The 13,372-nt window shown below is 55.3% G+C and overlaps 5 protein-coding genes across 5 annotated transcripts; 3 read left to right on the forward strand and 2 right to left on the reverse strand.

The window, feature by feature from the left end:
- Nucleotides 1–696: 696 nt before the first annotated feature.
- B0T15DRAFT_386875 (uncharacterized protein) lies at nt 697–3,352 on the forward strand (the record flags this gene model as incomplete). The annotated part of the gene is made up of 2 exons (XM_062864347.1): nt 697–784; nt 864–3,352. The coding sequence occupies 2 exons, from the start codon at nt 697–699 to the stop codon at nt 3,350–3,352; spliced, it is 2,577 nt and encodes an 858-aa protein (XP_062726127.1).
- Nucleotides 3,353–3,926: 574 nt separating this feature from the next.
- B0T15DRAFT_388913 (ubiquitin-related domain-containing protein) lies at nt 3,927–4,303 on the reverse strand (the record flags this gene model as incomplete). The annotated part of the gene is made up of 2 exons (XM_062864466.1): nt 3,927–3,986; nt 4,061–4,303. 2 exons carry the CDS (start codon nt 4,301–4,303, stop codon nt 3,927–3,929), a joined length of 303 nt encoding a protein of 100 aa, XP_062726128.1.
- A 646-nt stretch (nt 4,304–4,949) lies between these two features.
- B0T15DRAFT_518255 (uncharacterized protein) lies at nt 4,950–6,176 on the forward strand. Its single transcript, XM_062868348.1, has 4 exons — nt 4,950–5,393; nt 5,471–5,518; nt 5,584–5,596; nt 5,649–6,176. The coding sequence occupies exons 1-4, from the start codon at nt 5,391–5,393 to the stop codon at nt 5,819–5,821; spliced, it is 237 nt and encodes a 78-aa protein (XP_062726129.1). The 5' UTR covers nt 4,950–5,390; the 3' UTR covers nt 5,822–6,176.
- B0T15DRAFT_518257 (nuclear pore protein 84/107) lies at nt 6,177–10,120 on the forward strand. The gene is made up of 7 exons (XM_062868349.1): nt 6,177–6,458; nt 6,521–6,575; nt 6,640–8,694; nt 8,750–9,035; nt 9,102–9,211; nt 9,273–9,567; nt 9,629–10,120. The coding sequence occupies exons 1-7, from the start codon at nt 6,444–6,446 to the stop codon at nt 9,657–9,659; spliced, it is 2,847 nt and encodes a 948-aa protein (XP_062726130.1). The 5' UTR covers nt 6,177–6,443; the 3' UTR covers nt 9,660–10,120.
- On the reverse strand, nt 10,121–12,632 carry B0T15DRAFT_518259 (uncharacterized protein). Its single transcript, XM_062868350.1, has 3 exons — nt 12,454–12,632; nt 10,697–12,360; nt 10,121–10,644 (listed from the first exon to the last, which is right to left on the reverse strand). The coding sequence occupies exons 1-3, from the start codon at nt 12,530–12,532 to the stop codon at nt 10,507–10,509; spliced, it is 1,881 nt and encodes a 626-aa protein (XP_062726131.1). The 5' UTR covers nt 12,533–12,632; the 3' UTR covers nt 10,121–10,506.
- Between the last annotated feature and the right edge of the window lie 740 nt (nt 12,633–13,372).

The raw sequence follows: 13,372 nt of genomic DNA on the forward strand, positions 1-13,372 counted from the left end.
CTGGAAGAGGTTCTTGTTGTGGGGCTCCGATCGAGGCTGCATCTGCTCAGGCGAGAGAACACACCAGAGTTATAAACCTTCCATGTGTGTGTATGTATGTACAATACTAGCGTGTGAATGATGAGTCCAAGAAACTCATGTCGTTCAGCTGCCGTTGAAGACGGAAGTACGGAGCTAATAAGACACCTATTGTCCCCTGCTCCCTCGTGGCCAGCTCCGCGGCAACTTCCATAACTTTCTCAATCCGTAACCCGCATGTGACTGATTCCGGCAACTGTGGTTAAAGTACTACGGTAGGTACCTACGTACCCGAAAGCTAAGGTGCCGGTCAAGGCTGGTCGCTGTGGGAACCCATGTTTGTCATGCTGCGTGGCCCAATCAAAGCTGGCGAACCAGCCAGCTTGGCTGTCTGTTGCCCACCTCATCGAATGAACTGGAGCGCTTTTGACTCACCTTTCCCTCCTGTCCCATTGTTTGTATACTCCCTCGCCCGTGCCCAGCAACGTCATTGTGAATGCTGAAAAGTGTTGGACATAAACATTGCGGGCAGCGGGCATAAATTCGCACTCCCGGTCGGGCCTGGCTGTTTTGCCAGCCAGCCATTCTCACACTGTCGGATCATCTCCCCTGAATCCCAACATCCGTGATCACCGACACGTTACCATCCCGCAAGGCTTTCCTTAGGACGAAGAGAGCATGTTTACTCGCGGCAGGTCCAAAGAGCGAAGCTCCACCAGGAAGGTGACGCCGCCGTCTCCTTCCTATATGACAAATGAGCAGTTCGGTACGCCTGCCCTCTCTCCCTCTCCCGTTCCAACGGAAATGCAATTGATGGCTCGCCTGCTTACTGACCCATTCGGCAGCCGCCTATCTCGCAGACCTGCGCAACAACCGCGTAACCCGCCCTCCGCCGCCTCCAAAACATGATGCTCTTGGCTTGTCCGTAATCGGCCGGTCGTCCGCCGGACCCGCTTCAGCTTCAGTAACCACATTGCCCCAGCATCGTTATCACCAACGGACGCAGTCAGATACAGCCAGTCTGCCCCCATCTGCCAGCCGCCAATCTCCTGTCCCCAGCGTCGCCTCAAGATACTCCACCGTGGCTCGTGGGAAAGATTACTATCCCGGTCAGCCAGTGCAACCGTTAAAGCCGTCCGAGGTTGTCCCCAGCGCAACCTACATTGAGCGTGGTCAACGGTGGATGGAGAAGGAGGAGGCGTTCTCGCTACGTCGGGCCATGGAGGATATGGATCTGAAAGACCAGTCCAAGCCGGCCAACGACGGGAACGAGGAGTTGGACGAAGACAAGCGACTCTACAATGCGGCTCTCGACGAGGCGGCCGAGCTGGTCTGGCAGCATCAAAACCCTGGGAAGCTGCCCCAGCCCGGAGCCCCTTACCGATATCGGCCGCATCTGCGCAAGGACAGTTACGCACATGCCCGCACAGCTAGCGTTGGAAAGTACGGAAACGGTGTCGCACCAACGGGCCTTGCCCGAAATCCCGGTTCGCCCTCAGTGTCTGGCAGCTCTTCTGAAGGTGATGACCCGGCCGGCCGCCCATCGTTCGCCTCCTCCCGCCATACGTCCAGTACGGAGCCTACTATGGGCGTCGCGGCCCCACCCGGTAACGGCAAATCCTATGGCAACATTGCAACGGGGCATCGGTCCATTCAGGGGCCGCGTTCCGGTAGCGGACGAAGGAGGAACACTAGCAGCGACATGCAGAGGCCATTCTCGGGTGACCAGATATGGGAAGAACCGGACAATGAAACGTCTGGCCAACCTCAATCCTTGACGCGGGATGACACCATCAGCCCGCTGCGGCCGAAGAGGAGGGATCCCTTTAACAGACTGCAGTCCGCTCCGAAGACGGCGGCAGGGACGAAAACGAACCCCTTAACCCCCTCGGCCGAAAGGTTGGTCTCCAAATATGAGATACACCGTAACATGCCGACGCAGTCTCGGAATCCGCAGTACACTACCAATTCTAGGCTCCCTGCTTTGCCCGTGCAGCGCGAGAACGTGCCTCGCAAGCACGGCATGGAAATCCGCAGCGACGATATAAAGCAGGCCACGAGCATGAGGCTGAAAGACCGCAGCCCCAAGCTTCCCACGCCGTCTGCAGTCAGCGATAGTCCCGGTCGACCTATCGTAAGCTTTAGCAAAGATTGGAAGCCCCCAGGGGAGGCTACTGACGACAAGTCAGAAGAGTCGAAGATCGGGCGAGGGGGCAACGGGCAGCCGGTGTGCCTCACCCCTGGCAAGGTCCCCCACCAGCAGCCGCGTCAGCAGCAAGCGCCAGCGGTCCCTGCTATCTCTGTTACGGCGGATTCTGCACCGTCGACCTCGCCGTCGTCGTCACCCTCCCTCCGCCCGCAACCCCCTCCGCCCGCTATTCAAGTAGATTCGCCCTCTGTCCCCGTGATTGCGGTCTCTGACTCTTCCTCATCATGCCCTCCCGCAATCGTGATTGAGCCTGACGGCGCCGATAAGGGTCCCAGCATTCCTGTTATTGTGACCCCCGACGATGATAACGGCAATGGCAATACAAGCAGTGGCTCCCGCCGTCCGCTTCCCACTCCCCAAGCGGGCGCACCTCGCGTCCGGCAGGCAGCACGCCCTCGTGGGCACTGGTCGCCGGCCCCGAACCCCATCGGCGCTCGGGCTACAGCTCGCTGCCACGAATGCGGAGACTTCATCGAAGGCCGCTTCGTATCTTTGGCCGGTAGCTCGGAGCGGTTCCACCCACAATGCTTCACGTGCTACGCCTGCGGCACCTCCCTCGAGGCGCTCGAGATCTCCCCCGAGCCCGACGACCACCGCGCGGCGCGCCTCGACCGCATTGCCCGCCGCGCTGCTGGCGAGGTGCTGCCCGAGGCGCCCGGACAGACGATGGCCGAAGACGGCGACGAGCGGCTGCGCTTCTTCTGTCACCTCGACTGGCACGAGCTGTTCGCCCCGCGCTGCAAGCACTGCAAGACGCCCATCATGGGCGAGCACGTGGTGGCGCTGGGCGCGCACTGGCACTTTGGCCACTTCTTCTGCGCAGAGTGCGGCGACCCGTTCGAGAAGGGCATGACGCATATCGAAAAGGACGGCTATGCGTGGTGCGTGTCCTGCCAGACGAAACGCACGGAGCGGAGGGCGCCCAAGTGCCGCAAGTGCAGGACGGCTGTGATCGGACAGTATATTCGCGCCCTGGGTGGCGAGTGGCATGACGAGTGCTTCCGCTGCGCTACCTGCAATGGCGGGTTCGACGATGGGCAAATCTTTCCCCAGGAGGGCTCAGGAGCGCCGGGTGAGATGGTGGTGCTGTGCACGAAGTGCATGGAGAGGAAGTTGAAGGCATAAGCGGTCACTGGTCTAGATGGCATGTGAAGGTTTGCGTGTTGGATATTGCATTTGCGATCGAACTTCCTTGTTTGTTTTGCGAAGCGATCTGTGACGGAGTCCAGAGTTTGTAAATGATAATATGGGCTGGCAGATTTGTAATATGAGACAATTTGCCTCGCGCTTCCCATACGTGCCTTGCCTTTACACGGCTGGATGACTTCGATCTTGTCATGGGAACTTTGGCTTGGTTGGTGATTGGACAGATAGGTTGGTGGTGATTCTGCTTGCCCTGGCACTGGCAGACAGAGAAGATGGATCCATAGAGAGGAAAGCCATGGCCTCTGAAAACCAAACCGTAAATTCCAAATCAACCGAGTGCAAGATACCACACACCACCGGTAAGGGAATAGATACGCCGGACCTTTTCTGCCAGCAACACAGCGGCATGATTGCCATGCGCAGCTTTCCCTTAAGTATCCCTCTTCCCACACCTAGACTCAAATGTGCAAACTCCGTTATCCCCATTCGCCGTGCCGAAATCCACCGTTACATGGTGCTGCCCTCCGTCTGTGCCTCCATCTCTCCAGGACGCTCAGCAACCGCCAACCTGCTCCTGGTGGACTTCAAGCGTGTCCCCATCTTGCATCTCCAGCTGCCCGAGAAAACGCATAGATCAGCAACGGTGTTTCTTTCCCATATCTAGAACTGCTACGCGAGATGACTCACAGTGTCCGGCGTGTCCGTTGGCTGGACACGCTGTCCCTCGAAGAGGAACCGAACAGAATTTGGGGTCTTCCCTTGCCTCTCGCAGAAGGCGGTCATGAGCTTCTCAAGCTTCGTGCTCCGCTTGATCTTGAAGAAGACCTCGTTATTGTTGTCGGTCACTTTGATGTTCAGGTGCTCGGTCGCTTGCGGCGGCACATCAGGGCCGGGCTGCGTAGGACTGCCGTTCTCAGCGTTATCCGCCATTGTGGGTGGGTTGGTGGACGTCCTCTTGGAGATTTGGCGGCTTCGGATTGTGAGGTTGCTGTAGAAGTTGGGAGCTTCTGTTAGTTATGAAGCCTGAAAAAAAGAGCGAGAAAAAAAACGAAGGCAGACGCGAATGAGGCTGGTTACACGCAAGACGGAAGATGGAGGGGTAGAAGTGTGCAAGAACTTACCCTCCGTAAGCGCTGTGTGCGAAGCGGCCAGTGATGTATTTGCCTTTGTCGGGCTGTAGAAGTCAAAAAGCGAGCTGCTGCAAAGGCGATTGTGCTGTGTGCTGAGCCTCTGCAAGAATCTACCTAAGGTGTTACCGTTGAAGTAAGGTAGGTTGATGGTTGCGCGTGGCGCGGCGAAGTTGGCGGCTTTCGCTTTGGTGGGGTTGAACTTAGTTGTACTGCCCATACAGTAGTACCTGAAGCACAAAGTCCTGACCGCAGAAGCCGAAAGCCTTCTTTTGGAACAACAACGGAAGAAGACCGGGCGAACACTGAGGGTCGGAAAGAAAGACGCTAGAAAAACAGAATTACCATGTTAAGAGGATTATAATTTGATGCCTTGAATGATCGATTGTGCTCACGGCAGTGTTGCCTTGCTTATGATATAGTATATATATATAATACGTGTATGTATGTATTGTATAATACAGTACGGAGTTCGGCGATTGTGATCTCATAGATCAAGCTGGGACTGGATCAAGCCCACTCCGGTCTTGGGCCACCTATCTTACCTTCAGGTTACTGTGGTAGGTGTATCAACTGTGACGGGAAGGCTTTGTCAGAGATCTTGGTTAGTGACTCCGATTCAAAGGATCCCATGATACCGCCAAAACAAGGGCCCCGACACGCAATGAGTTCGTAGAACTGTCCCGAAATTCCATGCAACCAGGGTTTGTTTGCTGACATCATTGCTTCCGGCTTTCGGGAGATGCAACATTCCGATCACTTATATTCAGGCTGAGGTCGCGTAAGTAGGGGGCCAGGAGCTAAACAACCATACATACAAACCACAAGACGGACGCCGGCGGACTGCACGAGCACGCCGGAGCTGTGTTAAAGTTTGTCAAGTGGCCGCAATGGTTAGTGCAAAGGTTGTGTTCATCCCGGCCTTCATCCCCACGTTCAGTTAGAGACTGATTATTGATCTAATATCTAGGGCCTTGAACAAGATCTAAGGAGCGATCCTCCGTGCCATCCGCGGGCGGTTCGTCCATGTCGCCCAGAATGGTGATGACAAGCATGCTAACACATCTTTTGGGGACGTGCCAGTGCGCAATTCAAGGCAAGCTGCCTGGGCTAAGCCCATCGTGTAGGGGAGGCTGACCCTCGTCTAGACTGCTTGACGAAAACCGGGTATAACGAGGCCAAGTGCGCCAAGTACGTCGATGCTCTCTATGAGTGTTGCCAGACCTTCTACGAGAAGAACGGCGACAGTGCAGTAACTGTCAGCTGTCCCAAGCCGAACTTGTTACGGCTGAAGATGGAGCAGAGGAAGGGCACTCAGTGAGCAGGCGTCAAGAAATGTATCACACGTCCAAATATGTCCACCTGAAGGACCCCTAGAGGCGTCAGGTAACTGGAAAGGAGAGTGCAGAATTTTTCTAGGCTATCATTGAGCGCGCGTGAGGCCGCGTGGCCTGAACAAGCACTGAGGGACTTGTTCCGAGACTCTAATATGAATGCCATTGACATTGTTGAAAGAAGGGAAAAAAGGAAACAAAATTTTGGTTTTCTCGGCGTTTTGACCTAAGCTGCGAGTGGGTCACATGTGCCCCACACCGTGTGCGACTAAGCTGAGGTATCCAGTATCCATAAGGCAGCGGCTCGTGCGGTGACAGGGAAGCCAGCCGCCAACAGTCCCAGTCCGTTCTTTCAAGCCGCATTTACGCGGTTCACGCTCTTATGGTAAGAACAGCAACCGTTGGGTCTGCGCATGTTGACCTCGAACAGCCGACAAGCGATTGCATTGGCTCCCTTTCTTCAAGAACAAGCCAACCCGCGCATCATCTCCTCAGGATGCGATAGAGAACAAACTAAATCAACTCTGCAAGTTCCACGGTTCTACATCCATACAGAACCGGAAGTTGGAACACACATTGCATTCCTACCTTCCACAACCCGCTCTTAGAATGGCGCCGGCATTTGTCAGTACTTTCTGACCTCTGAAGCCCCCAGCCATCGCCGCCTGCTGATAGACTTGCTGTAGGATTACCCGGCCACAGACGAGAGCTCTCGGGCAAGCTCACAAAGTCCAGCTCCAGGTTTGCCAAACACTACGGGCCGCCGCCAGGCACTCCGAAAGGGATCACTGACATGCCTCACCAGGCCCGGTGCAAGATGAAATGGCAGACCTCGACGCCACATATCAGGATGGCACCATCCGTGCGGGTGAAGAGGTCGACTACTTCGCCGCCCAACTCGACCGCTACAACACCGACCTAGACGGGTCGCCAGCCGAGAAGCGCGCCCAGGTCTTTAAGCTCGTCGACTCTTACTACACCTACACACGCAAGAGGGTCGATCGGTTACGTGAGCGCCAATCCCGGGAGCGATCTGCGCGAGGACGAGTGAACTGGCAAAGGGAGGGTTCAGGTGACATGGATATCGATGAAGTTGACGAAGGGAACGATCCAGTCGCTTCTCCGGAACAGCTGCGCCGTCTAGAAGAGGAAGCGCAGACATGGGACCTTCTACGACGGATTCTACCTTTGCGGTACCGTGATGCAAGCGTCTCGCAGCAGAAAATGACCGACGGCGCCTCGACTAGGACGCGCCGGCAATGGTGGAACGAATTTATGGTCTCGGATTCGGTCGCGCGCGAGAGGAAGATTGTACTCGAATGGCTCCAGAGCAGTGCGAGTTACGGGCCGCCCATTGATGAGGTCGTGAGCGAACTACAGCAGAGCGCCGAGAGAGGCGACATAGTTGCGCACGGCTGGCTTCATACGCGCCACAAGATCAAACTACAAAAGAGCGTTAACGGCTACCAAGGCGTGCTAGATCCGAACGACGCCACGGCTGCCCAGTCGCACCTGGGCTCCAAAACGCTCATCACTCAACTGGACCCGGATGCTGTCACACGTCAGGCGCGGAAATTGGAGCGCCAGGACGAATTCTTTGAGCACGCCATCTGGCTGGGTTGCTTTGAGATGCTTCGCCGCGGCTGCTCCATGTCCGAGATCAGGGAATGGTGCTCCGAGAGAATGGAGCTCTGGAGGGCCGCTTCGATCGCCCCCTTACCGCTCTCCAACCCCGAGGACGAAGAGCAGCACGATTTCGATCCGGGTTCCCTTGTTTTATGGAGGCGGATGTGTTTCGCGGCTGCCCGAGAAGGCGGGACAGGAGACCATGATAGGGCTGTCTACGGGCTACTTGCGGGTGATATCGCGAGTGTGGAGAAAGTGTGCAAGTCGTGGGACGATTTCCTGTTCGCGCATTACAATGCCCTGCTCAGGACGCAGTTCGACCTCTACCTGGCCAAACATGGCGGCGACAGCGCAGCAAATGCCGCCGAGCATTTTCCTTCTTTCAATGCCGTCCTGCACCACAGCGATCCCATGACGGTCAGTAAGCGCCTCATTGCGTCCCTAGAGACAGATCCGAGGACAAGCAGGGAGGCGATACGGACCGCAAAGGCGCTACAAGGCGCTATTGTCGCGAACGAAGTAGACCGGCACCTTTTCTATCAAGGTGTGACGCTATCCAGGCATGCGAACCAGAAGCAAAAGTCCAAGTTGATCCCTGAAGTACCACTACCTTCGCTTGAACACTTCAAGCAGGAAAAGTACTTCGATCTGTCGGAACATGACGGCCTCCGTATACTGGCCCACGTTCTCATCATCATCTCCACCCTTGACCGCCTCACCGGGTTCACGAAGGATAGAGGGCCCCTTCAGGTACGGCATCAGGCGCAAGAGAACATCATCGCCGCCTACATAAGCTACCTCCGCCTCGCCAACCTCGAGGAACTGATCCCGCTGTACTGCTCCAAATTGCACGGTACCCGGTTGTACGAGACGCTGAGCAGAAACTTGATCCATATTGTCGACGTCGACGCGCGGGCACACCAATTGGCCATAATGAGGCAGCTGGGGCTCGATCTGGCTGAGTTTGCCAAGTCACAGCCGTTGATGTATCTGGAAGACGTCCGTGACAAGTCGCTGCGGTGCGAGGCCACGGGGCAGTTCAAGATCCTCGAAAGCGGTCCGCCAACCCTCAAATACGGCCGGATCGTGAAACCCGATTTCTTTGGCGAGGATGCTGAGTTTGTTGATCAAGAAGACGAGTTGATAATCCGCGCCATGGAATGGCTCATGCACGTTCCGGGCTTGTTGGTGGAGACATGCACATATGCAATCCGGGTGTACAAGTATCTCCTGAGTATGTTTGGATGTTACCGCATTTGCCCGCCGTAGCTGATGCTAACTGGTTACAGAACGGATGCGGTTGCGCGCTGCCCGCGCCTTCAGCGATCGGGTGCCTGGGAGGGAGATTGTTAGGACCAAATCGCCCACCCCAGTCAGGGAGGCGAGCGAGGATTCCGGTCCCGACTGGTTTGAGGAGTTCTCCAACGGCGAGTTTACGGCCGAGTTTCTCGAGGCATGCCAGCTAGGCAAGGATCAGCTCGTCACTCTCGTGCGGAACGTGTGGGAGCTCGAGTGCCTTGTCCGCGCTCTGGATTCCATGGAAACCCTGTCCTCGTTGGCCGGGCTCAGCAGGGAGTACGGCCTCAACAAGCTCGCGGTGTATAGTTGCTCCAGGTCATTGGCTAACGTGGTGGGTAACAGGGAAAGCAGCACCTCGCGCGAGATGTGGCAGCACACAAGCCAGGAGGTTCGCTCAGCCAAGGCGTGTATGCAGCCGGTCCTGAAGAATTGGCTGTTGGTGTCCAACGAAGGTAATACAGTGTCCACCCCCGATTAGGAGTACTAGTGCGTATGCTCACAACGTGGTACTAGTGGACAAGGATTTCCAACAACTTCGCGAGGCCTATATCCCGGAGACGGTGCTGGCTTACATTAGCTGCCTACACTTTGCAGGCACATCCCTTTCGCGCGACAACCTCCTGGAGTGCATGGAGCTTGCAGCAGTGATTGCTGAGAAGGGGTCGGATGTGGCCCAAGAATTCATGCGGTGCGGCAGGATGAAGGAGCTTGTCGAGGCCTTTGCGTCGTGCAGCAAGGCGCTGGCAATCTGGACCAGCGACAAGAAAGCGTCGCAGGCAAACTCCAAGAAGATCAGAGAGATGGGATGGTACGCGCCCGCATACTCTGATGAGTGTGGTGGATCCATTCAGCTAACGAGCACGGCTTAGGTCACGAGAGTTGTGGTCTGTCAGACCATGAACAACCACAAGCGCTAGAGGCATACAATATGGACAGAGTGAAAGCTATGACTGCTTCGGACTGGCGGACTGGGAAAGAGATTATTGGGTTGTGTGGTCTGGCTACAGCATTGCCAGGCGTGAGCACACCGTGGATATATGCACCCCGGAAGCCCCCCTTGGGTACGCCTAAGGCGCGATCAACAATTCTGTAGCGATACTTGGGTACTATGCCCCGTTGCGCATTTACGTGCCAGCGGCTCGCTGCGTGCGGTGGATATTGGGTTGTCCATGCGCCCTGGGATGCATGATCGTCATGTTTGTTATCATAGGGTGCCTGCGAGTCTGGGCTGGGTTTAGGAGCATTGCCTGAAATCTGAATGTTGTTGGGGGTAGATGGCGATGCTTTTCATTGGAAGATCAGGAGAGGACTGGATCTGATAATGGCCTTACGTGTGTGCTACACTAGACTAGATATCGTCAACTCCTGACTTCTTACTGCCATTGACATGCACATTGCGTCCAATGTTTTCCAAAACGATCCATCCCCATCTTGCCTTTCACACCAGGGCATGGACAAAAGGAGCTTTGCCCACGCCTGTCTTTGTATTATCCAACCGTGAAGTCCGTCAGCCAGCCCTCCATTAATTATCAATATAGCTCGACGTTCCACTTCCCTGATGAAGATCATTCCTAACATATGTACGGAATACATACATACGTTCCAACGTGGCAAGTGGGACATCTCTGGTTGTCGTGCCAGTACTACATGGGAGTTAGACTGAGTATGTTAGGTTTCCTTTTAGCGCCAGCAATCGTTTAGAAAACGGATATCGCTGCCTGTATCCGTCGGGTGTACGCCTCGCCCGCTATGCAACATCAATGTTAAGGATCTTGATATCCTCCACCGGCTTTTCTTTGTACGTCTTGACGTTCTCAATCCTGTGGATGACGTCCAGGCCCTGTACGGCGCGCCCAAAGATGGTGTGCTTGTTGTCCAGCCACGGCTATCCCTTTCGTTAGCTTCGGTTCATGCGATCTTAGGAGGGTTCGGCGTACCGTTTTCTCCGTCGTGATGAAGAACTGGCTGCCGTTGGTGTTGGGGCCAGCATTGGCCATGCTGACGGTGTACGGTTTATCGTGCTTCAAACTGCTGAACTCGTCTTCAAAGTCCTTGCCCCATATACTCTCGCCGCCTGTACCGTCGCCCAGAGGATCTCCGCCCTGGATCATGAACTTCCGGATCACCCGGTGGAATATGGTATTGTTGTAATACCCACGCCTAGAATGCGTGACAAAGTTTTCCACGGCCTTCGGTGCCGCGTCTGGGAAAAGGCGGATGTGGATGTCGCCGTAAGTGGTGTGAATGATGGCCGCTGTCCCTGTCTCGGCTTTCCTCTTCTCCTCCACCTTCTTCTGCCCCAGAACCGTCGGCTTTTCGTTTTGGACATCTCTCGATGACTTGGAGATCTCCTCTTCGTTGGTGAACATGTAAAAGCGAACCTTTCCCAAGCCCGTAGCCACCAGTATCGGATCCCTTGTTTCGGACTCCTGCAGTAAGGGGTTGCTTGACGCCGCCATGGCGACCGTCGTCACACCCTTTTTCTGGGGCTGACCCTGGTACAGCGCTAACGCCAGTGGGCGAAATCCTTCCTCCCGCCCGTAGACTCTGACTACCTGGTTCGTGTACGTATTGAGCACCTTGACCCCGAGGTAGGACCCATACAGAATGAAATGTCCTGACTCGTCAAAGACGACGTTGAACTTGTCGCGAAGCGATGGCGACTCTATCTCACGCTCCTGAGCGAGCCGGCGCCCGAACTCGACAGCATCCAGCTTCTGTAACGCAGTCCCCGCCTGTTGCATGTCCTCAATAACCTGGAGTGACTCGTCGTATGTCCGCTGGAGCTGGGCCGAGGCAAAGTCGAAGATGCGGATCTTGCGGTCCGGGAAGGACATGGTTGCAAATCGCTTCCCATCCGGAGATAAAGTGAGCGTCGCCGGCACAGACTTTGCCTTCTTGAACTCAAACAAGTTGGTCGAACTTTTGTATTTGAAGACATTGTCGGGCTTCTCGTAAGATCCGCCCGGCTGCCAGTACTCGATCATGCCGCCCTCGTCAACCGATATTACGCATTCGTAGTGGTCATTGAATACCATCAGCGACACGGGGCTCCGGTGCAGCCCGGTGATGGTGTGGATGGGTTGCTGGTTCTCGCCTCTGCCGTCGTAGATGCGGATAGCTGGCTTAGCATCGGTATCGGAAACGGCCAGGAGAGGCAGGGAGGAACCCTTTTTATGAACCCAGCAAATACAGCGTGGCACATAGTCAAGCTGGAGGACAGTCAGCAGGTCGAAGGTGACCACGTCGAACAGCTTGACTGTCTTGTCCGCGCCAGCCGTCGCAAAGCTTCGCCCGTCCTGGCTGCAAGACACAGACCGTATCTCGCCTTGGTGCGCCTTGAATTCCTTGACGAACTCGATTCCGTCGGCAATTTTTTTCCAGAATTTTACGATGCCGTCTACCGATGTCGTGATGAGGAACTCAGTCAAGGGGGTCATCGTGACGAAAGCCAGCTGCTCCTTGTGCATCAGGGATTTGGAATAGCGCGTCGACTTGGGAAGGGCGGAGATGTACAGCTTCTCGTATGGCAGAATGCGTCGCTTCTTCTTGGGAGCCGCCGAGGGCAGCTGCGGGCCCATATCGTCGTCCGAGGAGCTATCTGCGTGTGAATGTTAGCATCATGAATTGGGCACATGGCAGAGTACTAGTAAGTAGGCACACGGCCAGAACTTGGAAGGTGGCCGTGACCTACCGGAACCATCATCGCCCGCGAAGTCCATATGACTTCGCTTGTTCGACTTGACGCCGTCATCGTTGCTGTTCTCAGCCATACTGACAGGTCCTCTATCTCAGTTGTTCGCCGAGGCCGAAACTGGGAACTGCGTTCGATCAGCAAGTCGCATCTGAACGGCCATTTAGGTTCTCGCCGTGTTACCAAATCGGGATAGATCCTCCCACGGCAAGTGGAGCTCAAGTTAGTGTTACTGTAATTCGGGTCCCCACAACGGAATCTCCCGACTACCAGACAACCAAGGCAAGCGCACTGTACATGTACAGTACCCTACTCCGAGATTGTATGTATGTTTCACTCTGTCAGACAACCTCGGACACCGATGAGCTAGTACCATGCGGTACTTAGCATGTAAAGACTGTTTGTTCCCTTGAGTGCGCATGCAGCAGAGATTACGACCACTACTACTCAGAAATTGGTGGAAGTCCAAGGGACAGCCTATTGACCTAAAACCCATTAACTACAGTACAGGTTGGCTTCCAGGTTTCAGGCCGGCCATCCGAACTCGGAGCTGGCCGAGTACGACATCGTCCACATATGTACCTAGGTAGGTAGGTACATATCGGTACTCAGTGAGCCGTCTCAGGTCGCACCAACAATGAGCATGTCTTTTCAAAAGCAGCGGTCCTCTCTTGCTTATAGTATTTGTCGGGTTGCTTTTTGAACGCTGGGTACTAGAACTCCTTTATTTAGTCCGTTGCCCCACGTTGAGTCATCCCACTTGTTGCCCCTCCAAACTCAAAATCCAGAAAGCTTGCGCTAGCCCTGACCGTAATCGGCGACAGTTAACCAGTTGCACCGTTTCCGTTCAAAGGTCTGTGTGCTCGAGCGAGTCCCTATCGCTCAGAGCGTTTCAAAGGTTAGATCTCGGAACGGTCAG

Source organism: Chaetomium strumarium (genome assembly GCF_033439665.1).
Source record: "Chaetomium strumarium strain CBS 333.67 chromosome Unknown B0T15scaffold_1, whole genome shotgun sequence".
In the NCBI taxonomy this organism is placed as follows: Eukaryota; Fungi; Ascomycota; class Sordariomycetes; order Sordariales; family Chaetomiaceae; genus Chaetomium; species Chaetomium strumarium.

Excerpts from the sequence above, each read along its gene's own strand:
- B0T15DRAFT_518259 (XM_062868350.1), bottom strand. The coding sequence starts at position 12,532 with ATGGCTGAGAACAGCAACGATGACGGCGTCAAGTCGAACAAGCGAAGT. Across the intron at positions 12,361-12,453 it reads CGCGGGCGATGATGGTTCCG|ATAGCTCCTCGGACGACGAT; the intron begins GTAGGTCACGGC and ends ATTCACACGCAG. Across the intron at positions 10,645-10,696 it reads TCATCACGACGGAGAAAACG|CCGTGGCTGGACAACAAGCA; the intron begins GTACGCCGAACC and ends CGAAAGGGATAG.
- B0T15DRAFT_518257 (XM_062868349.1), top strand. Across the intron at positions 9,212-9,272 it reads GCTGTTGGTGTCCAACGAAG|TGGACAAGGATTTCCAACAA; the intron begins GTAATACAGTGT and ends ACGTGGTACTAG. Across the intron at positions 9,568-9,628 it reads AAGATCAGAGAGATGGGATG|GTCACGAGAGTTGTGGTCTG; the intron begins GTACGCGCCCGC and ends AGCACGGCTTAG.